Here is a 26,735-nt window from a genome sequence, read left to right as displayed (position 1 = left end):
TTAGAACTTCTGCTGTGACTCAAAGATAATTAAGGACTTAAATACCAGACTTAATTTCCCTTCCCCTTACTCTCCCCTGAGACTTGCTAGACTTCTTTCTATTATGGTTCTTCTTTCTGCCTCATGTTTATTATTCTCTTTTATGTCTGATTTTATCTGGGTTTAACAACTTCATCCAGGAGGCAAGGCTGCAAAGCACTACCTTCCTTTTTTCTGTAAGATTGTGCTCTGTCCCTGCCACGAGCTGATCATTCCAATATTATTAGTCATTACCCAGAAAACCAAATTCTACTATTCATTTTCAGTCAGCTATTAACTTGTATATGATCTTTTCTTTTTCAAAGGCAAAAACTTCACTTGGAAAAATAAACACTTATCTTTCTATTTCCCAGAGTTTTATAAAACTACTGTGAAATAGTTTTGTTTTTTATGACTTTATCATTCTTTCAGGGTCAGTCATCAGAAATGGTAGAATCTGCTATCTACTGTATTTAGGATGTTTTATCCCAGGAAGGAACACAGCACCTGATTAGGATGAAAGACCCTCTGTGGTCCCTCAGAAGGGAAACACCCCTCACCATTACATGAGCTCAAATTTGCTAGGGTCTCTATAGCCTTCTTGGCTTTACTGCTGCTCCTCTGGACTAGTTTGAGTCTCTATTACTAGAAACTTATTTCAGTGCAAGACTTCTTCTTTTCCCTTTTCTGTGAAGTTCTTTCTCAGATCAAACTCATGACACTGGTTTTGTTTGACCTCAGCCATAACACACCTTCCTTTCTGCTTCCTCTGGATTTTTTTTTTTCCTTTCTATTCTGTGAATCCTTCGTATTCTCTAATAAGCCAGAAGGAAAGGAGGGCTTCCTTATATTCTTTCATTTATATATTCAGTACATATTTATGCGTTTCTACATAAAGGAAATCTTATAGGCCCTTGGATATGGTAGTTAACAAGGCAATGTCCTGTTTCCATGGTTTTTACCGTCTACTAAGAGATATAGATGGAGACAAATGAATAAGTTTATACTGAAAATCAGAAATCTGAAATGCTCCAAAATCAAAAACTTTGAACTCCAATGTGATGCTGTGAATGGAAAATTCTATGCCATGAAAATTTTTCATGTACAAAATTATTTAAATTTAAATAAATTATTATAAAAATTTATAAATTATATAAGCTATTATATAAAATTACCTCCAGGCTCTGTGCATAAGATATGTATGAAACAAATAAATTTCTTGTTGAAACTTGGGTCACATTCCCAGAATGTTTTACTTTATGTAAATATTCAAAAATCTGAAAAAATATGAGATACTTCTGGTCCCCAATATTTCAGATAAGGGATACTCAGTTCGTACTGGGTAATTCATTATCTGGAAACAAGTGACATGAGGAGTAGTACATAGGTGTAGAGAGAAACAAGATGGCATTGTTTAAAATCTGGAGGGCATAGGAAGTGGTTCTGATAAGGTGACATTTGAAAATAATATTGGGGGCCAATGAAATAGTCCTGGTAAAAATGATGGTATCTCAGACTAGTGGGTGGGATACATGTAAGTTTCCATGCTGTGTACTCTTCTAGCTAGCGGGTCACGTTACATTAAAGCACACAAAACTCCACCCTTCTCAAGAAATAGTTGATTCAGTAGATATTCTACAGTTGATGTAAGGTGTTTTTGGTTTTCATTCTTCTTTGTCTCACATGGAAATTCAATTTGTTTTGATATGTCCCATATTTTCCTATAAAAAATTGTTGCTTTTTCACACTTAGCTGATCTCAAACTTGAATATGGATAAGCATCACTAGTAGAAATTGTTTAAGACAGAGATTCAAATAAAGAACCCCAGGAGATTCACATGCAGGTGTCCTAGATGGCATTTTGAAAAACGAATGCTCTTCATACAGTCCTTAAACTAATAATAGACATTGCCAAAAGAGATTTTTGCAAATTCATCTCATGATTTACTTATAACCCATGTTTTTGGTAGTTCCAGCTTATTTTGTAACTTATCCATTAGCTTTTTATAATGGAGGCCTTGACTTAGAAAATATTAAAGATATTTAATCCATTTGTTGTACTGATTAATTTTTGCTAAGAACAGAATTAAGGGGAGTTGGTAAATTGGTCATTAGTAAATTTTCCTCAAAGCATTTAGATTATAAACAGCAGTTTATCATTTGTAATATTAGCCTTCTGTTTTGTAATCATAACGTTTTGGTTCCTTTTTCATGTGAACACAGTTCTGTGTGTCCAAAGTTGTGATGAGCAGTGGTTCCATTATCTATTTCTGTGTAATGAGCTATGCTGAAACTTAGTGTGTTCGTTTTTCATTGCTGTGAAAAATTCCTGAGAAAAATCAACATAGAGGAGGAAAGATTTATTATGGCTCATGGTTTCAGAGGTTTCAGTCAACCGTTAGCCAACTCCATTGCTTAGGGCCTTTGGCAAGGCAGAACATCATGGAGGAAGGGCATGGGAGAAGAAAGCTGCTCACTTCATAGCAGCCAGGAAGGAAGGGGAGCAAGAAGGGAAGGGGGGAAAGGGAGAGGAGAGAGGAGAGAAGAAGGGGCCAGGGACAAGAAGTACCCTTCCCCAGTGATCTACTTCTTCCAATGTTGCATCACCTACAATTTCTACCACCTCTCAGTAGTTGATTCAGCTGTCAATGGATTAATGTACCCATAAGGACAGAAAAGGGAGAGCTCATGATCTACTCACTTCACCAAAGCCCACCTCTAAACATTGCTCCACTGGAGCAGGTTCTGATTTTCTATATCCTGAATCTGTACAGTAACCTCCATACCAGGCTCCCTTGTTTTGATCTAACTTCTATACTTATTTTCTTTTCTTTTTTCTTTTTATTTCCTCTCTCTCTCTCTCTCTCTCTCTCTCTCTCTCTCTCTCTCTCTCTTTCTTTCTTCTATCCCTCCCAACCCACTTGTTCTTTTGTAGTATAATATCTTCAGTAAAGTCTTCAACACATGAGACTTTAGAGGACATTCCAGATCCAAACCATGACACTTAGTGATATAAAATGGCTATTTTAATTTGTTCGCAATCACTAATGAGTCAAGACTTTAGAAAGGGCTTGGCTGGGTGGACTGTCTGATTCTATTGGCATCAACTGGAGTAGCTGGGGCTGGAGGATCTGCTTCCAACATGGCATCTGCACTCATGTTTGGTACTTCTGTGGGCTGTTTTGTTTTTTTTTCCTTTTCTCTTCCCAAGTGGCATTTCATTATCCTGTATGGCCTGGGTTTCTTTGTAATCTCATAAAATCACACTTTTTACATAAGGGCTGGTTTCCAAATGGCAAAACAAGAAACTACCAATCCAATATGTGCCACACCCAGTATAATTGGTAAGAGCAGTTACAGGTACCCATCACCAACCAGATTCAAGCAGATGAAGAAATAAACTCCATCTCTTGTTGGGGAAAAGGTGATACTGAAGATATTATACTACAAAAGAACAAGTGGGTTGGGAGGGATAGAAGAAAGAAAGAAAGAGAGAGAGAGAGAGAGAAAGGAAATAAAAAGAAAAAAGAAAAGAAAATAAGTATAGAAGTTAGATCAAAATAAGGGAGCCTGGTATGGAGGTTACTGTACAGATTCAGGATATAGAAAATCAGAACCTGCTCCTTGATGTGGGCAATGAGAATGAAAAGGAAAAGAGATTCAAGATAGGATGCATCCAGCAACTAATTAGATATTGTTAGAAATATCAGGGTGCTGCAATAAATCAGACACATGCTCAAAAGTTATTCGGCAAGGCCAACTTTACTTCTGCAGAAAGTATACTACCAAAAAAAAAAAATCAGGCAAGCAAGCATACTAGGTGGGAAATCTGCCCACCTTTTTATCCCTAATGCAGCACTGCCCCTTGCTTTGGTAGGAGTTGTTTGGAATGACAATCTATAGGATTGACTAATTTAAAATTGGGGAGGGGAAAAGGAAGAGCTGTAGTTATGATTGGATCACATATTATCTTATAGGCATTATGATTATAAAACTGAGGACAAAGGGGATATGTTGTGGGCTTACAATGGCTATGTTTTAACCACATGATTTTGTAACTTAAAAATAGCTCTACCTATCTGCATACTATGAAATTTAGGTTTTAGATTATAGCAAACAGATTTTTGTTACATATTAGGAATCTCAGACTAAAGGTTTAACTTTTACAGAAAAGAGAACATTAATCTTACAATAAGAGGGTGGTGAAGTGAAGATAGAAGTCTAATTATGTCTAAGGTGACAGTTAAAGCTGGGAAATAGGAAGAACCCCAAAGTCAATAAGCCAGGATATGATAGTCATTTGAAGAAACTGAAGATAAGCTGTGTTGCCTGCATCCTCCTCCTATGATGAGGGGATACATTGGTGGATATGAGACACCCTGATGACCAGGTCTAGATGTCAGGAGAAAGGCCAGGGCTAGAAACAGGGAGTTGGTGGATATTGGCAGCATAGTAGAAGCTGGAGCTGTGGCAGTGAGTGAGTTTCACCAGGGAAAGCATACAAAGAGGGCAGAGAACTAGAGAAGTCAGGACCTCATTCTGAAATAGCTACATTCAGAGAAGGCATAATGATAAGTCAGCAAAACTTGAGCATATTCAGAAGTCTAGGAAGAGAAGTCACCAGAGAAGACTTTCTAGCAGGAAGTGATCACCAAGGTTGAATATTGCAGAAGAGAGGAAGACTGAAGACAGGCCAGGGAGGGTGTTGGTGATCTTTAAGAAAGCAATTCTGTTGTATAGTGAATACTGCAGCCAGTAGAGGTTAAGGAATGAGTTTGTGGTCAGGAACTGGCACAATTTATAGTGCAGTGTTATTTTGCTAAGAAATTCATACTGCCAGTGGACCTTTTAACTGGTATTGAAAATCAAGAAAATATTGCTCATTTAAGAAAAATCCATTTTTTTGTGATCCATCATTTGTATAATTTAAAATAACAATGCTGTCCACCATTCTTCTTTTGCCCAATACTGAAGATATCTTTGCTAAAGGTAGAGGTCTTTTAGGGAAGTTACCTTAATCCAAAGATTTCATTTTTATTGAGTTCATCTCAGCATATAGAAAAGTTCCTTTAAAGTTCAGGTCTGCATCAATAAATGAAACATAACAGCAACCATGTATTATGGATATTGTGGGGAGATTTTCTAAGAAGTAAATTTATTGAGACAATAATTTTGCAATCATTTTTATATTTATTATAAACCTGTATCACAAGCTAGCCAAATATGATTTTTCTTAAAGGCGTAGCTCCTAATTCAATATCATTAACACTTAACCATGGCATATGATGTAATTCAGCTCTTTTCAACACCTTATTTTCTTATTTATTGCTACTTCTGTATAGTCCTTCAGGCTTTATCTGCACCTGACTTTCCACAGAGCTGCCATATAGCAGTTAGTACAATAGCAGGGCATTGTGCCGTGCTTTGCAAACTACACCATTTAATTCTTGTGGCAACCCTGCAGATTTGATATTATTATTCCCATCTGAAAATGAGAAAAAGTAAGACCAAAGAAGTAAAGTGATTTACCAGCAACAATACTAATATTAGTTTTCAGAGTCTAGATCCCAATTTTGATTTCTAACTTCAAAGTCTGTGCACTCTGCCCTCTGAGACTCATGCTCACTGCCCTCCTCTTCCCTAGAGTATCAGTATATCAGTGTTCCAGAAACATGGGTGCTGTGCTGTTGATGCCGGATCATCAGGACTTTTGATAACTAGAAAGGATGCTCTCTGTGACTGATGAATTTGTCTGGATTGAGATTATCACCACTTCCAACCCCAAGTTAAAATGTCTTTAAAGTTGTGAAACTGGTGTCTTTTCCGGTTTAAGAAGGCATAGGGAAAAAAAATTGGAAAAAAGTTAAACCATTGGAAGGAAAAGGAAAACTCTTTGAAATTGTAATTTCAAGTGCCAGTTAGTACTGGACAAAATATGGTCAGAGATTTTTATGAAAAGACTTCACCCAAACTGAGTGCAGTGGCACACACCTATAATCCCAGCAGACCAGTTCAAAGCCAGCCTCAGCAAAAGTGAGGCCCTAAGCAACTCAGTGAGACCCTGTCTCTAAATAAAATACAAAATAGGGCCAGGGATGTGGCTCAGGGTTTGAGTACCCCTGAGTTCAATCCCCGATACCCCCCGAAATAAAAAAAGAGTTCACCCAAGACAGGGCAGTTCTGCTCCTGGTGTTTTTGAGTGCCTTATTTCATTCCACTTTGTAAGGAAGCTGACTGATGACAGTTTCTTAACACTGGGAGCCTGGCACAGAGTATGCATGAGGATAGGAGTGAAATATGGTGAAACCTTCATCATCAACCCAAATCTCTCTGTCTCCCACAAGTTGGTGGATGCTTCTATCCAGCCACAGGGCCCCAAACGCTAAGCACTCCTTAAGCTGCAAGTGGAAGCCTGGACACTTCAGAATCACCCGTGAATTTATAAAGCATCGAGAATTGCAGCAGTCAACCCCAGCCTTTTGCCCTACCAAGATCAATCTAAACATATCACACAACAGAATCATGTCATAAAACATGAAGAAAATTTACAAATCAGAGCCAGGACTAGATTATCTGAGTTAGTGGAGTAAAGATGTGTTTAATCGCTAATGGTAGTGAATGTCTAGATAATTTGTCACCTTTCCTCTGAAAATCTAGTTTGCCTCTGTTATCATATTTTCCTTAGGCTACTGTTAAAATGATCAACCTTTTCTCTGACATATACATGATGAACATAGAGAAAAGAGATATGATTTAAAATTATTCAGTCTACTTAGGGAAATACCAGCTTGGAATGTAAATGTTTTCTGTAGATAAACTGCACACGGATAGTCCATAGTTAGCCTTGAGGAATTTCTTCTGGTTCAGAGTACTTGTACCAGTATTTATCTTGCTGATATTATGTCATCTTTGAAAGGGATTACCCATCATTTTATAAGTTTCTACCTAAATATTCTGTTATTATTAACTTTCAGACAGTAAGTATTGTGCACATTCAGAATCAAAAGACTAAATGTTATTTACCCTTAGCAATTTCAGTATATTGAAATTTGTGTATCTCATCAGAGCATCCCAGCCCCTGGCTTCATGCCAGCATGTTTATTGATTGTGTGTTGAATAACCCTCAATAGATTTCTTTAAATTAACTACTGTAATCAAAGTACAAAAGGCAGAGAACTATTATTTGTGAGAACTGAAAATTTAAAAAACAATATCACAGAAGCAGGAGAGAACTTACAAAGCTGAAATGATTCTGTTAACAATTCAACCTAACACATCAACAATGAGGTCTATGCATACAGAGCTTAGTATCACTATTCAGACTGACATTGGACCAGTACACTTTTAACATGATCTCATCAACATTACCTTGTTGGTTATTCAAACTGTGCTTTACAAAGAAGATGATTTCTCAGCAGGGCAACTAGAGAGACTACTCAATTTGCCTATGAAATGTTGTTCTCTGGGGTATCTGTCTTTAGCACCCTTGCTTTCTTCTCCTTCACTTATTTGTATTCCCATAAGTGCAACTGATAAGTCCATCTCTTAGGTTCTACTTCACACTCTTGCCCAAATGTTCAACTGACTGCATATAGAATATCTTCCCCTGACATAAGTTAGGAATCTTAGAATGAATAACCCAAAGCTGAGCTCCTCATTCCCAGATCTGCTCCTTGTACTACAATCCCCTGTTACTAATGGCAATACCATCTTTCCAAACAGGTCATTCATCTCTACTCATTGTTCTTTTCTCAGCTCCCACGTCCAGTTAGTTGCCAGGGTTTATCTCATTCATCTACATCCACATAGTCTAGTTTCATTTATTTCCTCAGTTCACTAATGTTTTTGAGTTTCTTTGTACTTCGTGCCATCTCTTTTGAAAATGAAACAGTGCTCACTTTAAGAAGCTCACAGCTAATAAGACAGAGAGAATGAGTAGACCATCACTGTACAGTAGATAATTATTAAAGATAACTATGTGTAGACTGTTGAAATAGGAAAGGAGACATGGAAGTCTTTTAGGAGGGCATGTCATATAAACCATGTCTGGAGAGATGAAGAGGCATTATCTAGGAAAGAGCAGAAGAAAGGTCCAAAAGGTAGTGTGTATTAATGTGCAGAGGTGTGAGTGAGTGAGTGAGGTCTTTGCAAGATGGGTACAAGTTGAGGAGGGCTGAGATAAAAGATAGGCACATGTATGAAGGACCATGTGCACCATGCTAGGAAGTTTGAATTTCATTCTGAAGGTATTCTTCTTCTTATTTTTTTGCAGGATACTGTCTTTTATCAACACCATTGCAAAAAAAAATCTTCTATCATGTTGCTTTCTACTCTCTTACCTTTGTTTTTCCCTCAGGTTGCAGTTAGAGGTGGCTTCCATTCACAGTTTAGGACCTGTACAACCTGTCTCTTTTCCTAATTCTTCAGTGGCCTGTGTTACTCACCAGATTATTCTCATTTCCTATAGGCTCCACTTCTCTGCTTCTGACAAACCTCCCATGGATGAAGCCCACAACACCTGTCTTCCCCTTTTTGATTGTAAGCTCCTTAAGCCAGAGTCCATGTGCCACACATCTGGGTAGATTTTCAACACCATGCTCTGTGTGTTGTATATGGTAGGCCTTTGCACGTTCTTTGGGTCAAGTAACAGGAGTGCACTTTAGATTCTTACCACATTTCTTTAGTTTCAAGGGTCTTTATGCATGTGGATATAAGTATGCTGCTGTAATAAGCACTAGCTTTCTTGTCACTGCCAGCAAATGTTTCTTACAGCCCAGTGGCTTGTAACATGCTCTGGTGCTACAAATCAGCAGCAGTTCCCAAACAGAGTGGCATGGCTGTGTACAAACCTTAATGTGCAATTTTTTTTTTTTTCTGTAGAAAATGAAAGACCTCACTTTTCCCTAGGGTAAAAGCAGGCTTAGAAAGCATCGATGCAGGGCCCCTTGCCAAACATTACAATTTCCAGGGCTCTACACTTCATTTCACTGACAGGTATAGTGAACAGGGCTTTCAATAAGAGCCAGTACTAGGATTTGAGTCCCAGCTCTAACTATCTGGGGACTGTGAGTAGTATTTCTGAGCCTCAATTTTCTTACCTATCAAATTGGGAATCAGACTTAATTACTAATATCCTTATAGACATTATTCCTTCACCAGTATTTTGACAGTGGCACACCAATCAAGTATCTTGGTTGCAAACAATACAAACATATTCTGATTTTTTTCATTTTCCTCCTGACTAATTTAAGCAGAAAAGATGTCATGGGAAGGATATTGAATAGCTTACAGAATTGGTAGTATGAAAACCAGGCTTGGAAATTTCAGAGTTAGCAACATAGGACACCCTTATGCCACACCACAGGAGCAGGGTGGTGAGGATAGCAGTTGGTGTCTCTGCCAGTAAATCTTCATGGCACGCATGTCTCTGCCAGTAAAGCTGCATTCGGTGTCATTCTCTTTACTTTCGTTTTTCCAGATGTGGGTGTCCAACTGGCCGAGCCTGGGTCTGTTGCTTCTCCTAGCTGCTGGGGTTGGAGAGAAGGACTGTATGGACCATTTGGCTTGGGGAGTAGGCAACAGAAGAGGGTGCTGACTCCGACAGAGACTTGCACAGACATGCAAGCCTCACCAAGACGGGTGCCGCCGGCTGTGCCATGCCCAGGCCTGTCAGGGTCTTTTTTCTTTTTTTGTTTTATTTATTTATTTTTTTTTTATTTTTACAGACTGCATTTTGATTCATTGTACACAAATGGGGTACATCTTTTCGTTTCTATGGTTGTGCACAATGTAGATTCATACCAATCATGTAATCATATCTTAATGAAGCATATCTGGCTTCACCAGCATCACCATATGTACCTTTGAAACTTAAAGTACCTGGTGAATCAGTTTCTTCCAGAAAAATCAGTTTTCCTAGGGTTTGATCACTCCTTCAATTTACCTTTTGTTTTATTTTATTTTTTTTTTATTTAATAACACTATTCTGTGTAATTTGGGGGACTTCTGATAAAAAATAAGAACTGCTCTTACCACTTGAGGTATCATTCTGGTATGAGGAGAAAGGCAGAATGGAGTAAATCACTGAGTCTAACTCTTCATTTATCAGTGCATATATAGTAATAGTTTGGGATCAGGAATTATTTCCAATCAAAAAAACTTAGAGAAGATCATGTATATTAAGAGAGGAAGGATATTTAGGAAAGATAATTTAAAGGGCATCTTATTACCCAAGGCTCCAGGTAATACATGTTTTTCTTGTTAGATGAACTCAGATCTTAAGAAAATTACACATAAGACTGTATCACCTTAGTTCCTTGTAGAACAATATTCATCAGATTGCCAGTAACCTTATTTCTGCTTCTGCCTTTTGGGGGAAACCTACTGTGGACGTTATCCATTGGGACCTACAGAATATTCTGTACTATACCTTGTGTTAGAAATCTATTCTAGAAATTTAAGTAGAGAAAAACAGCTTCCATTTAAAAAATGAAAGTTCCTGTTTTCATAAGAGAACTGTGAAGTTAGCATGTTTTTCCTCTTCACATGACTCTCAGATAGCTAAGTACCAGACATGTTCACAGCAACTACTCAAGGTCTGTAGTTTTCACTTTTATTTATCTTCTCTTATTTCTGATTATTTATTTTGTAAGTCTTCTCACTTTCATTTTGAAAGGATGAACAAGAGAGAGAAATAGGGAGAAATAGTTAGACAAAAACTGGATGTCAGATGGCCACCTAAAATGCACAGAGTGACCTCAGCAGAAGAATGGCTGCAACCCCCACAGCAGCATGGCAGGCACTGGTATCATCCCAAATCCATTGTCATCCCAAATCCTTCTTTTCCAATGGTAGTCTCTCCCATCTCAGTGGCTGCCTGCCCCATTGGTCTAAATATTTTTTAAGACAGTATCAATAACAATAAAGACTTTATACCTTCCTCCTCATGTGTTTATGGGCAGTTTTATTTCCTACATAAAAAAATAGCATGTGGGACATCAACTACTAGAGAACACAAGGAAACAATGAGACATTGGTCAGTAGTGCCATGCACCCACCACGGATTATTGGGAATGCTGTGAGTTGCTAACTATCCAAATTATATTCAAGCATTTCATCACCTGCTTAATCAAGCTGCAAAATAAGGAGCTAGACCACTTCAACTCTAGTGATTTGATTATGTGGTAAGGAGACGGGTGCATAAACATTAATCCTGGGAAATTAATTCATGAAAATTAGCCGAATATACCCCTAGAGGCCTGTTTGGTATCTATTTTTGCATAAAATGTTGAACTGACTACTTACTGAGGCTGTCTTGGGGGACTAGAATGATTATGCATGATTCTGTAGTTATCTGGAGAAAATCATGAAGAGGCCATGAAGTGACCTGAAAATGCATTCTGATTAAAGCTAAGTCTTGAACAGGAAAATTGCTTTGAAATGATTAAAGTTAAAATTGCTGGTAATGAAGGAAAACACTTGTCCTAGAATGAGGTGTTTGAAAGAGAGATCATTTTGAACCTTTTGTAAAGCATATGGCTTTACTTTTCAGTGGCAAAATTTTACATTGTATCAAACTATCATTTTATCTGAACTTTGACATCCAGTGGAGGATCAGAAGAAATGTCCTAGGTAAAACTCTGGCAGGGAAGTCATAGGTAGAGATCTGCCTTCAGGAGATGGAAGTCTCTGGCAGCCCTTGGCGTGAGCTTTGAAGAATCTGGTCAGTGCAGCCTTTCCAAGGCTTGCCAGACCCTCTGCTCCCAGGGCCCTGGGCTCCTCAGAATAGCCAGCATGCCAGATTTGTTTCAATGCTTTGTTTAAACATCTGTCTTTCCCACCAGACTGTGAGTTCCTAGAGATCAGGGATCATGTTTATTGTTTTCTGTACATTTCTCACATCCGGCAGCGTACTGTCCTTCCTAGAATTAAACTCCTAATTCTGATTACATTGATTTTCCTTGTTACATATTTGCTGTTGCATATCTTTAATGCTGTATCTAATACCTCAAGATGTGGATGTATAACAGAATTCCAGCTTTCCAATTGTTGGAAATATGATATGGGCTTCTGTCTGTAACCATGTTCATACCATGTATTAGGTAATACTCCCAACTGAGTGTGGGGCAGTTCTGTAATCAAGCACACTAATGCTTCTGCAGTAAAAATGGTGAATTGGCACACTGTGTGGAGAAATGAGGACTGCCATTCATAACAGCTCAGTGGGGTCAGGTCTTGCTACCAGAAGTTTATAAAATATGTGAGCTCTTCAGATTTTGGAGTTGCCAGTTAGGTACTGTGGGCCTGTTATATGCCTTCTGGAAGGAAGGAGCTCCCATCTAAGGGAAGTACTCCTCCAGGCAAGGCCTCTTGTGCTTGGTACTTCATGGAGGAGAAAGAGAAAGATGTTAAGTTTTCCTGCACATACCTGTTCACAGAACTGACACTGCTGCTAGGGTCCTTCAGGAGGGTGGTGGTACCAGAGAGGGAAGTGGAAGTAGTTAATTCCCTACAAAGAAAGTTTCCACCTCTATCTCTACACTCTTCTTCATATGCTGCTCTTTCCTCTTTGTAACCCATTTCTCCATTTTTGAGTCTCTTTTCTCCCATCTTCATTCCTATCCATTTATCTTTAATTTTTTTTCTTATCAAAACTTAGGAATTTGATGCTTTTTTCCCCATCTGTTCAGCTCACTTCATGCACCTGAAAGACTGAAGCTTTTCTCCTATCAGCTTGTCTTTGAGTTGATGCAAGTCAATACCTAGGATGGAAGCATTCTTTATACATGTCTTTGTTTGTTAGGAGTGGTGTTTATCTGTTCAGTTCTGTGCAGATAAACATTTCAGGAATGTGGAAATGCATGGTAGTCTAATACTTTCCCTTTATGAACCTTGCCTGCTGTTATCAAAATATGTTGATGAAAAATTGAAATCTGGATGCGTTAATCCATGTTTGAAAATAAAGTAGGTAACATTGTTTCTACTCTTCAGTCTTTTTCCAAAATATCTTTTTGATAATACTTTTTGAACAGTGCAATTGCTCATTTTTCTATGTGACATTTGTGTTTCCCTGCCTTTATTTTTAATTCTGTTTGATTTTCTTAGATCATGCATCTGTTTTTGTTGGTATCTAAAGAAAACTTGCTTTTGTGCTATGAAAGGAATTACTTTGTTGTTTTCTCTTTTTCTTAGTCTCTCAGGTTGTTTTTAAGATGTGCCTTTGGTATTGTTGTGTTGATGTGTGATGATGAAATGAGCAGAAAATGGTGACCTGGGAGGCGCAGTCACAAAGGCAGATCAGTATCTGCACCGTCAAGCAGAGGTTGCCAGTGAAGTCCTGGGTTTCTCTTCAGTGATCTCATTCTTTTAGAACACTCCTGGCTCTGGTTTCAGCAGTGTTTCCAAGGACAGCACCACCTTTGTCACACCCCAATCCAGAAAGACTTCATTAATCCCAGACACTTCATATCACTGGGAAGTGTTCACTAGCTCACACCCAGAAAATTGGCATTGATGTTGCATTCTGGTAACTTCAGTCTGGGAAGAAGGCAGGTAGCTAGAGTGATGATCAGGGGCCCAGGTAATCATCTAGGATCCATCCCAGAGGGCTGGGAATCACTTGTGATAAGTTGTTCTCCTTTATTCTTGTTCATCTGCCTTGGAGGCAAACGAGAGATACAGGAGGCAATCTGAACCAATTTCCTTTGCCTTCATGATATATTTAAATGATTTATTGGGAAGATGCTGTAAACACAAAATAAAATGTATTATTACATGTACACATGTACATGCATTTTAATTTATATTTTATCTTCTAAAAATTCTTGAGATTGTATCAAAGTTCTTTGGTAAGAGCAGTTTGCTGTCAATCCATGGTGGCATACCATCAGTGATTATAAAACTCTGTGTCACCTAATAACGTTTTCTAAAGAATTTTGAATGTTTCTCTTAAGATAGGTGAGAGAATCATCAAGATGTTTGGAAGGACAAGACTGTGAAGGACTTAGGATGTCTGATTGCAAAACTGACATTTCTCTCAGCCTTGAGAAACCAGTACTTATTTTAAAACAACATTCTTCAAAGTTTGTATGTTTTCTCAGTTTGATTTGATTTTCAAACATAATTATATGTAATTTAATATTGTAAGATAAATATCATGTGACTCCTATTTTGTTTATGTGAAAAATTCTCTCTTTTTATGATGTTAAATTAATTCATCAAAGATAGATATTATTTGCTAATAATGCAGATAAATTTGTTTGTTTTTTCCTATTTAGAAAACATTTTAATCAAATGAACTTAGAAGTTGTGTGCTTCATCTCATTCTCACATAAATTCTCTTCTGATCCTCCAGTATTGAACATCTTCTAAGAAAGGTCTTTGCTCCCAGCAACAGGTTTCCTCTTTCCCTATATTTTTTCCTGGTAACTTCAGTCTTTTCTCCCTTGTTCCACCACAGGACTCTTTTGCTTTTGCTTCTCCTTATCTTATCCTTGCAAGCCCTGCCCTCAGAGAGGGTCTCCTGAAGCCAAGGAATGGAGGTGCATCCTGTAGATGCAGGTCCATGGGGAGGTGGCAGAGAACCTCTCAACATGCACCTGCGTCCCTGGCACCTGAAGGAAAACGGGGCTCATGAAGCTGCGTCTGGCAGATGCCAAAATAACTTCTCAGTGGAGCCAATTCAATCAGAGACGAACAATTCAGTGTAAACTTAGTCCATGTGGTTCCCTGGCATATTGTAGACAAAACAAACTGGTTGACTGATAGTGCTGATGACTTTTCCAACTAGTACTTTTTGTGATTCCTAGAGTACCTACCTCTGAAGTGGGGATAGGAACATTTAGGTGATGTGATAATGATACTCTGAATGCAAGAAAAAATGAAAACATCTGTTTGTATCTCAAAATAAGAATTTGAGCTTTGCTAATGTTTGATTTTATCAATTGCTAATTATATATAATTTTAAAATATAAAAAATGGAAGTGAATTCTAAGTATTTTGCTGATGGGGTGCACAATCAAAACAATTTGGTGACTACTAATCTGTATACCTGATTACCAATACACAGGCTCAGGGTACCCTAGAGACAAAAGAGTTATTGTAAGAGCTCCATTAATACAGGCAGATGGAGCTGTTTTCTTATTCAGTAGATCTACTCAAGGTTTGCAATGGTGCACTTGATGTTTTTATGTTGTAGTTCAATATTTACTATTAAAGTAGATTCTTAATATCTAAAAAATATTGTAAATTCATTTAAGGAGACACAGTTATACATGGGACTCAAACGATAAGGAGAAGAGAATCAAGTCTCAATAAGATGATATGTTGGTTGCTACATTAATTAGCTTTCTGTTACTGTAACAAATACCTGAAATGATTGGCTTATAAAGAGAAAATGTTTATTTTGGCCCCCAGTTTTGAAGTTTCAGTTCATGTTTTGTTAGCCCTATTGCAGTATATCGTGACACAGTACATGGTGAAACTGTTCACAGTTTGACTGGGATGCAAAAGAGAGAGGGTGGGGAAGGGGCTGGCATCCCAAGGTCTTCAGGGTCATACCCTCAATGACCAGAAGAACTCCCACTAGATCCCTCCTTTTTTTTAAAATAATTTATTTATTTTGATTCATTGTAAACAAATGGGGGTACAACTTGTTTCTCTGGTTGTACATGAAGTAGGGTCATACCATTTGTGTAATCATACATGTACATAGGGTAATGATGTTTGTCTCACTCTGTTACTTTTCCTTCCCATCACCCATCCCATCCCTCTTTTTCCTCTATACAATCCATCATTCCTCCATTCCTGCCTCCCTCCCACCCCCCATTATGTATCATCATCTGCTTATCAGAGAGATTATTGGACCTTTGTTTTTTGAGGGTTGGCTTATCTCACTTAGCATGATATTCTCCAACTTCATCCATTTGCCTGCAAATGCCATAATTTTATTCTTCTTTATGTCTGAGTAATATTCCATTGTGTTTCTTTTATCCATTCATCAATCGAAGGGCATCTAGGTTCCACAATCTGGCTTTTGTGAATTGAGCAGCTATGAACATTGTTGTGGCTGTATCTCTGTAGTATGCTGATTTTAAGTCTTTTGGGTATAGGTCAAGGAGTGGGGTAGCTGGGTCAAATGGTGGTTCCATTCCAAGTTCTCTAAGGAATCTCCACACTGCTTTCCAGAGTGGCTGCACTAATTTGCAACCCCACCAGCAACGTATGAGTGTACCTTTTTCCCAACATCCTCGCCAACACCTATTGTTGCTTGTATTCTTGATAATCGCCATTCTAATTGGGGTGAGATGGAATCTTAGGGTAGTTTTGATTTGGATTTCTCTTATTACTAGAGATGTTGAACATTTTTTCATATATCTGTTGATTGCTTGTAGATCTTCTTCTGTGACATGTCTGCTCATTTCCTTAGCCCATTTGTTGATTGGATTATTTGTATTCTTGATGTAAATTTTTTTGATTTCTTCATAGATTCTGGAGATTAGTGCTCTATCCGAAGTGTGTTTGGCAAAGATTTTCTCCCACTCTGTAGGCTCTGTCTTCACATTGCTGATAAGTTTCCTTTTCTGAGAAAAAACTTTTTAGCTTGAACCTATTCCAATTATTGATTCCTACTTTCATTTCTTGTGCTTTGGGAATCATGTTAAGGAAGTCTGATCCTAAGCTGACAAGATGAAGATTTGGACCTACTTTTTCTTTTATAAGGTACAGGATCTTTGGTCTGATTCCAAGGTCCTTGATCCATTTTGAGTTGAGTTTTCTGCAGAAATAGGGGTTTAGTTTCATTCTGCTGCATATGGATTTACAATTTTCCCAGCACCATTTGTTGAACAGGCTATATTTTCTCCATTGCATATTTTTGGCCCCTTTGTCTAGTATGAGAAAACTGTATTTATTTGGGTTTGCCTCTGTGTTCTCTATTCTGTACCATTGATCTACCTGTCAATGGTGCCAATACCATGCCGTTTTTGTTACTATTGCTTTGTAGTATAGTTGAAGTTCTGGTATTGTGATACCCCCTGTTTCACTCTTCCTGCTAAGCATTACTTTAGCTATTCTGGCTCTCTTATTCTTCCAAATGAATTTCATGATTGCCTGCTCTATTTCTATGAGGTCCATCATTGGGATTTTAATTGGAATTGCATTGAATCTGTATAGCACTTTTGGTAGTATGACCATTTTGATAATATTAATTCTGCCTATCCAAGAACAATGGAGATCTTTCCATCTTCTAAGGTTTTCTTTAATTTCTTTCTTTAGTGTTCTGTAGTTCTCATTATAGAGGTCTTTCACCTCTTTTGTTAGATTGATTTCCAAGTTTTTTTTTTTTTTTGAGGCTATTGTGAATGGGGTAGTTTTCCTAAATTCTCTTTCAGAGGATTCATCACTTATGAATAAAAATGCATTAGATTTATGAGCATTGATTTTATATCCTGCTACTTTACTGAATTCATTTCTGTGTCCTAGAAGTTTTCTGGTAGATTTTTTTGACTCCTCTAAATATAGAATCATGTCATTAGCAAAGAGGGATAGTTTGAGTTCTTCTTTTCCTATTTGTATTCCTTTAATTTCTTTGGTCTGTCTAATTGCTCTGGCTAGAGTTTCAAGGAAGATGTTGAATAGAAGTGGTGAAAGAGGGCATCCCTGTCTTTTTCCAGTTTTTAGGGGGAATATAGACCCCTCCTTTTAAAGGTTCTTCCACCACTCAGTAGAACCAGAGACTGCAGAATAAACATTTTATACATAGGCCTTTGGGGGGCACTTAAAAACCAGGCTATAGTAGTTGGTCAAAGTATTTAACTTTTCAGGAGTGTTGCATGTGCTCAATAATCTCTCCGTAATAACAAAGTTCTTTTCTTTTTTCTTTTTTTCCTCAAATGTTTCTTATCCCTATTTTGAGTGATGATTGGGACATATTGTGAACCTTAATGCTAGCGTGATGTTCCTTTTTTTTTTTCATGTGTGTATTAATTTGCTAGGGCTGTCACAGCAAAATCATCACAGTCTTGGTGGCTTAAACAACAACTATTTATTTTCTGATAATTCTGGATCTGGACGTCCTAGTTCCAGGGGTCATCAGATATGGTTTCTTCTCAGGTCTCTTTCCTTGCCTTGCAGATCATCTCCTTTCTGGTGTTTTCTCACATGGTCTTTGCTCTGTGTGCAGGCATACCTGCTATCTTTCTGGATGTCCTAATCTCTTGTTATAAGAAAACCAGTCAAGTCAGATAGGATTATTTTAACTCAATCACTCTTTATAGGCCTTATCTCCAAATATAGTTGCATTCTCAGATACTGACTATTAAGATGTTGGTATACAAATCTGGAGGACAAACATGTGCTCATAACTATAGACTTTCATCTACTTTTGACAAATTTCTCAGGAAATGATGTGGGACCCTTTATGGCTGAATAATATCCCATTGTGTATAAATACCCCAGTTTCTGTATCCATTCATCTATTGAAGGGCATCTAGTTGGTTCCACAATCTAGCTATTGTGAATTGAGCTGCTATAAACATTGATGTGGCTGTGTTACTGTAAAATCACCAATGTGAAAAGAGAGCCCAGAGTGGTTTTTCCACATGCACTTCATTTAGAATATTTATCTCCAAAATTTAAAAGAACTTAACAAAACTTTATACCAAAAATACAAAGAACCCAATCAATAAATGGGCCAAGGAAAGAAGAAGATATACTGGTGATTAATAAATATATGAAGAAGTGTTCAACATCTCTATTAATTAGAAAAATGCAAATTAAGATTTCATCTTACTCCAATTAGAATGGCTATTATCAAGAACACAAACAATAATAGATGTTGGTATGGATGTGGGGAAAAAGGCACACTTTTACATTGCTGGTGGAGTTGCAAATTGGTGCAGCCACTCTGGAAAGCAGTGTGGAGAATCGTCAGAAAACTTGGAATGGACCCACCTTCTGACCCAGTTATCCCATTCCTCGGTTTATACCCATAGGACTTAAAATTAGCATACTACAGTAATGCAGCCACATCAATGTTTTATATTTTTAAAATATTTTTTAAAACCCCAAATTTTGCATTTCCATATCATGATTTTAAGCAATTTTGGTTTTGCCCATTGTTTTTTTCACCATTATTATTCATAATTGTGAACATTAATTTTTCTCAGGAAGTGAGAATTGTATCTTTAATAATTGTTCGCAATAAAAGAATCCTAAGATTAGTTTCAGTAAAATGAGTGTTGATTAAAAATACAGAGTTGAATCACTATGTCCAAAACTGAGCTCCAAAACTAAAGAAGCAAGCAAACAAATATATTGTCAAGTGTTCAGTGAAGTTAAAAAAAATGGCAAAGCACCCTTGTGAAAAAGTTTAAGAACTTGGAAAAGCAAGTAAAGACTTGAGGTACAGTTGAGAAGCAGCTATTAAATCTAAAAAGGGTTCCTGTGGGCGAGATGGAGACAAGCTGTTCTCTAACTCAGGTGGGCCCAGACATGAACAAAGGTAAATAACAACTACAGAATGGCATGAGTGATCAATCAGGTCAAGGGAAATATTTCCTGGGAAGTAATGTGGGGGGTACTGTTACTTAGGATGTTCTGCAACATATTCTCCTTACCTTCACTCACTTTTCATTTTGCTGACATTTGAGCCCCTGGAATAATTCAGAATACTCCCAGTGTCCTAAAATCAACTGATTAGCAACCTTAAGTGCCCTTTGCCCTGAAATATAGCATGTCACAACTCCTGGCAATTAAGATGTGGACATCTTTGGGGAGGAGGCGTTATTCTGCTTACTATACCTTTTCAAAATAATTTTGACTTTTGAACCATGTAAATGTTTATACATTCAAAACCAAACTGAATCAAAAAAGAATAACAAAAGCAAATTCTAAAATTGAAAATAAATAGAAACAAATGAACTTGTTTATGAATTGGTAACATTACTACATTGGGGAGAAAAAAAAAGAATTGATTCAAATGAAGTTTGAACACAGGACTCTATCAAACATCCTTACAACAAAATATATTTTAAGGACTCCTAGGCCATTGAGTTTGATAACCGTTGTGAGGTACTAACATGCTACAAACTTAATCCAACTGTGCTGTTTGAAGGTGGGACTTTTGAAAAGTGATTAGGATTAGGTGGAAGTCATTAGGGTGGAACCCGATGAGAGAACATTGGTGGCTTTATCAGAAGAGAAGGACCCAACAGACACACTCCGCCTGTCGCCTGTGCCACATCAGGAATCTGCCAGCAACAAGCCCATCACCAGGTGCAGCCTCCAGGACCATGAACCAAAATAAACCTTTTTTCTTCATACCTTACCCAGTCAAATAACAGATAACAGACTAATACAAGAAGCAAAATAATTGCCAAGAAATCTTGATTTTTACCAGTAAATGTTTTGTAAGTAGTGGTTATAGCATAGTCACCCTGAAATTATTAATTTTTTTTTTGTATTTCAGGAACATGTAAATGAGCAAATGTGTTAATGTGGAGAACTAGGGTGCTCACTGTAAAAGAATGGAAATTAAATATCGCATGGGGGAAACTGAAGGAGAGCCTTTAGGTGCTAGATTTTTGCATGGTTATTTCCTGAAATGTAATAGAATATTGACATTCCAGGATCAACAAGCATACCTCATATCAGACTTTGGTTTATAAATCGCATTTCTTGCGAAAAGAAACGAAGGTATTTTAAGGAAATGTTTGAGGTGAAACAGGTTTAAAGTGCAACAGCTAGTAGTGTCAAAAAGCAAGAAAGTGCTTAAATAAGGTTGATAGTGACATGGCTAGGGCACACAGTGCTCTCACTGGCCAAACTGAGGACTTTGAACATCCAACAAACAAAAGATGGTAACAGGTTCTGACTTAATGAGCACATCCACATCCTTGGTATTCAAATAGAAGGAGTTGGAACTGAGAGAGAAATAGAAGACTTTTTTTTTTCTGTTTTTAGAGAAGAGTGCCAGCTAGTAGGTATAAAAGAAATAATAGAGGAAAATCACTGTTTTTATGATTTCCAATGTAAAAAGTAATTGAGGCAGGGTTGTTAAAGGATAATAAAGCCATTAGATGCAATGTTGTTGACATACAGGATATTTATCCTGTTTCAAAATATCTCATAGATTACTTACTAATTACAAAAGGGAAAATATGTAGTTATAAATGGAGAAATCTGGTTACCATCATCTTAATTAAACTATCAAACTTAACAACAGTGGAGAAAGCTGATATTATTGCCTCCCAATATGATAGAATGGGAAGAACACATTATCGACTGTATTTTCTTCTTGCCAAATTTTTTAACTTGCATCAATTCATGAGGGGGAAAAGTCAGGCAATGCTAAATGTTGAACATTTTGCAAGGCAACTGTCCTGGACTTCAGGTTAAAGTAAACAAAACGTAATTGAAAGCAAACTAATGACCATCCAATGCAATTGGTCATCCTTGATTAGATCCTGAATTTTAAAAATAAAATGGCTATAAAAGATATTATTGGGACAATTGGAAAATTTTGAATGTGGACCATATAACAAGTAATATGGTATTAATAGTAAAGATCTTAGCCTAGGGTAGTGGCATACACCTGTAATCTTATTAACTCAGGAGGCTAAAACAGGAGGATTGCAAGTTCAAGGCCAACATTAAAAACTTAGCAAGACCCTGTCCCAAAATAAAAATACAAAGTGTTGGGGGTATATCTCAGTGGTATGATCAGCAGGTAATCTCTGAGGCTATGGCCCTGATCTGTATTTTAAAACAAGTGTGACACCTTCTCCTGCTAGCTGGAGTTGATGCCTTTAGGGAGATTATGGTGTTGAAGGTTCCCTTTCTGCCTCTGGGCTCAGCCTTACTTCCTCCAGGAAGAGTTTCTTCCCCCTTGCCTCCTCTTCCCTCCTGGAAGATCACTGCTCATCTCTGCTGATGGGTTTCTTTACCATCTGCCATAATCTTCATACTTTCCTTAGCTTCCTGTTCCACCATGTTTGTCTTACCCCTGGATTCCACTCTCTCCATGAGTACTGATACCCTGTTGCTCAGTGTGGTCTCCATGGAGGCTAGTTACCTGGACTCACACCTAACTCTTGCTGCTCATCCAGTAGTAAGACAATATTTTTCACAAAAGTGAATTTTCAAGTCTGTATGATTTTAAAATGAAAATTTGTCAGATACATGAACTCTGTAAGAAATTCTGAGACTAAACAGAGAAACAAGATGTACCCCATTTGTTTACATTAAAAAAAATTTTTTTTAATTAAAAAAAAATTCTGAGACTATAAACTATATTTACACTTCCCGAGTCTGTAGAAATAGGTTCTTGAGGGTACAGGTTAAGGTTGCAGCCTGTCCTACCTGATACTGGAACCAGACTCTAGCAACTGATAGTATGTGGCTTTTGAGAAATTTCTTAATCTCGCTGAATTTTTTTTTATCCTAATCTATAAAGAGGAAATAATAACTACCTACATCAAATGGTTGTTGCAAGTATCAAAAGAGTTCACATACTTTAGATACCTGGGAATGCTACGTAGGTGTTGACTATTTTATCAGCATCTTTCTATGGAATGTGGATCAAATTCTGCTCTCAAGATATTGATGATGACCTTTGTAAAATGATTTCTTTGTTGCTTTCTTTGTGTTTTCATGGACTCAGGTTTCCCTGGGACTTCTGCATGCCCATGCTACTCATATCCTGTGGCCTCCAGAACGCTGGCAGAAATTGGAATCTGTTCTTCCTCCGGAGCGCATACTGGTTAAGAGTGAAGAGGAATGACTGCAAGGCTCGCCAGGCTGCCCACTTTGTGGAGACAATTATAGTGGGAGGGGAGCACCCCAAAAGGGTAAAGCTTCCTACAATGTGATGCTGTGCAAGAAATAATTACCACATTAAAGTGATCTATATTCTTAAAGTTTTAAACTATTAAACAGTATTAAATGACACCAGATTCTGTGTTAAATTTTAGTATTCTATTGTTTATTGCCCCCCAAATGCAGACCTTTAGGAATGTGAAAATATTGCATCTCTGTCTTAAAGGAGGTAACCTTGATTTCTTCCTGGACATACTTATTCTGTTGATTGGGTTTTGATTTTGTGCCTGCTGCTGAAAGATTTTGAAAATTAATATTCAATGACAATAATTTGTCATTTACTGTTAAGAGAGAACATGAAAAGACATACATGTAATAATTGGAATTACATTGTAATTGATAGTATCTATGGTGCAGTGACTGCCAGATAAACTGACAGTGAATGGTGATGTTAAAATAAAACAATTATTTGTTCAGATCTTGTTTTGGTATTTAATTATCACTTAACTAGACATCCATTAATGAGGAACATATTGTCTTTTATGCAAGTAAGGAATTAAATAATGGGGAACCAACTCTGTCAATACTTTCAAACCATCAAGCTTTCCTCATTGGTCCTTTTAAATCCAAAACTTCTGTATGATCTTGTGCCTGATCAAAATGATGAAGAAACCCATTTATCAGCATTAAATCACTTTTTAATGAAAAATTCTCAGTGAACTGGAAAAAAAAAAAATCACTCCAGATCAACTGAGTTCGATCTTTCCCCCAATGATTTCTCAATGTCCTGTCTATAATACCGAAATCACCAGTTGCAAAAGGGAGTAGTAGTAGAATAATAGATTCTGTAATTTGTACAAATAAGGAGACAAATTCCCCACAAAGTCTAAAGGATTTCTAAAGACTTTTTTCCCTTTTCCTTCTTGTTGGCTGGAAGTTTGTGCTGATGAAAACAGAGTCTCTGGACCAATTCCCTCTGTTCATCTGGTCTCGTTTTCTTCTGTTTTATCAGCAGACAAGATCCCAAATAATGACTAGCCATCTTGCAAATGTGGATGCTAATGTCTCATTAGCAGGCAGGAAAGAAAGAGCAATAGAAATACATGTGTTCACACACACACACACACACACACACACACACACACATATACACACACACAATAGCAAAGTAAGAGCATATATTTCTGCTAATAATTTATTAGCATCATGATAGCTCAATCCAATAAACATCATCTAGAGTTTATTATACTAAGGTTGGTCAGAATTGTGGGGTTTTATTTTATTTATCTATTTATCTATCTATCTATTTATTTATTTATTTATTTATTTATTTATTTTTGGTACCAGGGATTGAACCCAGGGGCACTTAACCACTGAGCCAAATCCCCAACCTTTTTAAAAATATTTTATTTAGAGAAAGGATCTCACTGAGTTACTTAGCACCTCACTAAATTACTGAGGCTGGCTTTGAACTTGAAATCCTCCTGCCTCAGGAGCCACTGGGATTACAGGAATGTGCCACAGAGCCCAGCTAGAATTGTTGTTTTTAAAAGCAGAGCCGCTTAAAAATCTTCCAATGAATGTCCATTGCCCTTCTTAATCTTTCAGTTCCATTTCCTCTGGTGCCCAGCTTGAACCTCTCATGGTCTGGCCTTTAACTGCAGTTTATTGAATACTCACAGCTATTTCATGTTTTATAATCCTCAAAGTGTATTCCCTGAGATTATATGTAAAATAGTAAGTGCACAGGGGTTTTGACTCTTTAGTTAGTAGTGCACAAGAAGTCTGAGGGTCGTGGAAGAGGAGATTAGGGGTACTCAGAGAAGGTAGAATAAGGGATAAATGAAAGGGTGCATGGAATAGCTGCTATTTATCACTGGTATAAAAGAATTCAATATTTTAACAGTTTAGCAAACTGGTCATCAACCTTGATACTTTTATTGACTACCTGTGTCATTCTCACTCAAACTGTTAATTCAAGGTTGTAAATCTTCAAAGAGGAGGTAAGTGCTCTTTCTATTCCTTTTGTATTCTCTAGCCATCTAGCACATCACCAGTAGAGTTAACACCTAATTCTTGTTGAACAACTTGGCTCAAGAGTTACTTCCTTGAAATGCAACTTCAGCCAAAGTTAATCACTGCACTACCTGTTAAGTACATTCTCGAGTGCATTAGTCACTGGCACACTAGAGGTTCATGTGTGTAATCTCACCCTTACTGAACTGTGAACAAGCCAGTCTTGTCCTAATCCAGGGCAAGGTTAATCTTGCTCAATTTAATAATGAAATTTTACAAAATTGATTAAAAACTATCTGTCCAATCAATATATGAGTGTTAGGTACTGTGTTAAGAATGGAAAATCAAGATGCACAAAACAAAGTTTCTCACAGTTCTTTGGTGGAAGGAGGAAGTAATAAAGAGGCAAACATGTCCCATACGGTTTAGCAGTAGGAATGGAGTGTGGAACAGGTGCTGTGGAAGCAGAGAGGATGGCAAGTGGGATTCTGCACAGAGGATTCTGAGGAGGGGGTTGGGGGAAGCCTTCACAGGACAGATGCTTGGGCTGAGGTTTCTAGGCTGAAAGGAGTCATCCTTCTGTGAATTATAAATGTAATCAATATAAAATTATTTTGCTCACCTAAATTGCTTCTAGTTATTGCCAGTTAACTTTTGGGGAGGGTATATGCATACTGACTTTTATATATTTCATTTGCAGAATATAAAATAGTGATTGTGCCCCAGGAAGATTTAGATCTGCCATTTTGCAATTCTCTTTTCACTTTTTGTAATTCATAGCAAAGAATTTTATCAAAAATTTCATTAAAATGTGTTGTACATGGAAATACTTTAAACTTTGATGAATGTTAAACTACTGATTTTTATGCTCAGTTTTGCCTGGCATATATGGTTTCTGCATTCAAATTGTCAGCAAAAATAATTTGAAGAAAAATTTAAAATTACACTTTAGATTTAGAACTTCACTAACATACTTTTTGGCAGGGAGAGAGGAGATTGGCCTTTGAAAATAGAACTTGAAGAATATTTAGATATCATTAATGAAATTACACTGTTCAGTCTCCCAGTTTTTCATTATATAATGTGCTATAGTCACAAACAGATACTTAAAAGGATTTACCTTCAGTCATAGTAACCCAAAGTATAAAAATACTTACATTTTTCTTTCTACCTTCCTAGTCTACAATCATGTATGCATAAATAGTGATTCTGTCCTTGACATCGTTCAGGTCTCTACTCAAAATTTTCTCATCATGGGGCTTTCCTGGTCACTTTTAAAAAGTAACCACCACTGCAGTTTTGGAAGTTGGAAAGTCCAAGATCATTGTGCCAGCAGTTACTGCCTGGTGAGAGCCCTCTTATACAGACTGACATCTTCTCAGCATAGTCCCACATGGTGGAAAACAAGCTCTTTGGAGCCTCTTTAAAAGGGAGCACTAATCCAATTCATGTGGCTCTAATATCTGCCAAAGCCCCCACCTTCTAGTACCATCACCTTGGAGGTTAGGATTTCCACATGGATTTTTTTGTTTTTGTTTTTTGAGAGGATAAACATTTAGACCACAGCATATTCCTAATTAGTCCTAAAGACAACACTAGGAATTATTCACCTGAAATACACATAACAACTGCTGCCTTTTGTGTTGTTTACCACTTAAAAATTGTATGTGTAATTTAAACTCCACAATACAGAGTTATTGTTTCATAAGTTCATATTTTTAAAAGTTTGCTCACATATTTACTGTTCATTTTTCCTTCATTTCCATGTCTCCATCTGGGATTAATTTCCTTCTATGTGAGGAACTCCCTTAAGTATTTTCTTTGATCAGTTTCTGCTAATGATTCATTCTCTCCATTTTTGATTGTTTAAGAAGTATGCAGATTTA

At 37.2% G+C, this 26,735-nt stretch overlaps 1 protein-coding gene and 1 pseudogene across 1 annotated transcript in view; one reads left to right on the top strand and one right to left on the bottom strand.

Annotated features, from left to right (window-relative positions):
- Nucleotides 1–12,597, bottom strand: part of LOC124990471 (prefoldin subunit 3-like) — a 137,934-nt pseudogene extending 125,337 nt beyond the window's left edge.
- Nucleotides 1–23,312, top strand: part of Immp2l (inner mitochondrial membrane peptidase subunit 2) — an 892,224-nt gene extending 868,912 nt beyond the window's left edge. The window contains exon 6 of the mRNA XM_047562269.1: nucleotides 22,679–23,312. Within this exon, the coding sequence (XP_047418225.1) occupies nucleotides 22,679–22,798 (120 nt within the window). The 3' untranslated portion in view covers nucleotides 22,799–23,312. The remainder of the gene's footprint in view (nucleotides 1–22,678) is intronic.
- The last annotated feature ends 3,423 nt before the right edge of the window (nucleotides 23,313–26,735 follow it).

Source organism: Sciurus carolinensis, chromosome 8, assembly GCF_902686445.1.
Source record: "Sciurus carolinensis chromosome 8, mSciCar1.2, whole genome shotgun sequence".
NCBI classification, from domain to species: Eukaryota; Metazoa; Chordata; class Mammalia; order Rodentia; family Sciuridae; genus Sciurus; species Sciurus carolinensis.
Note: the sequence above shows the minus strand (reverse complement) of the source record. Positions and strands in the feature narration are given on the sequence as shown.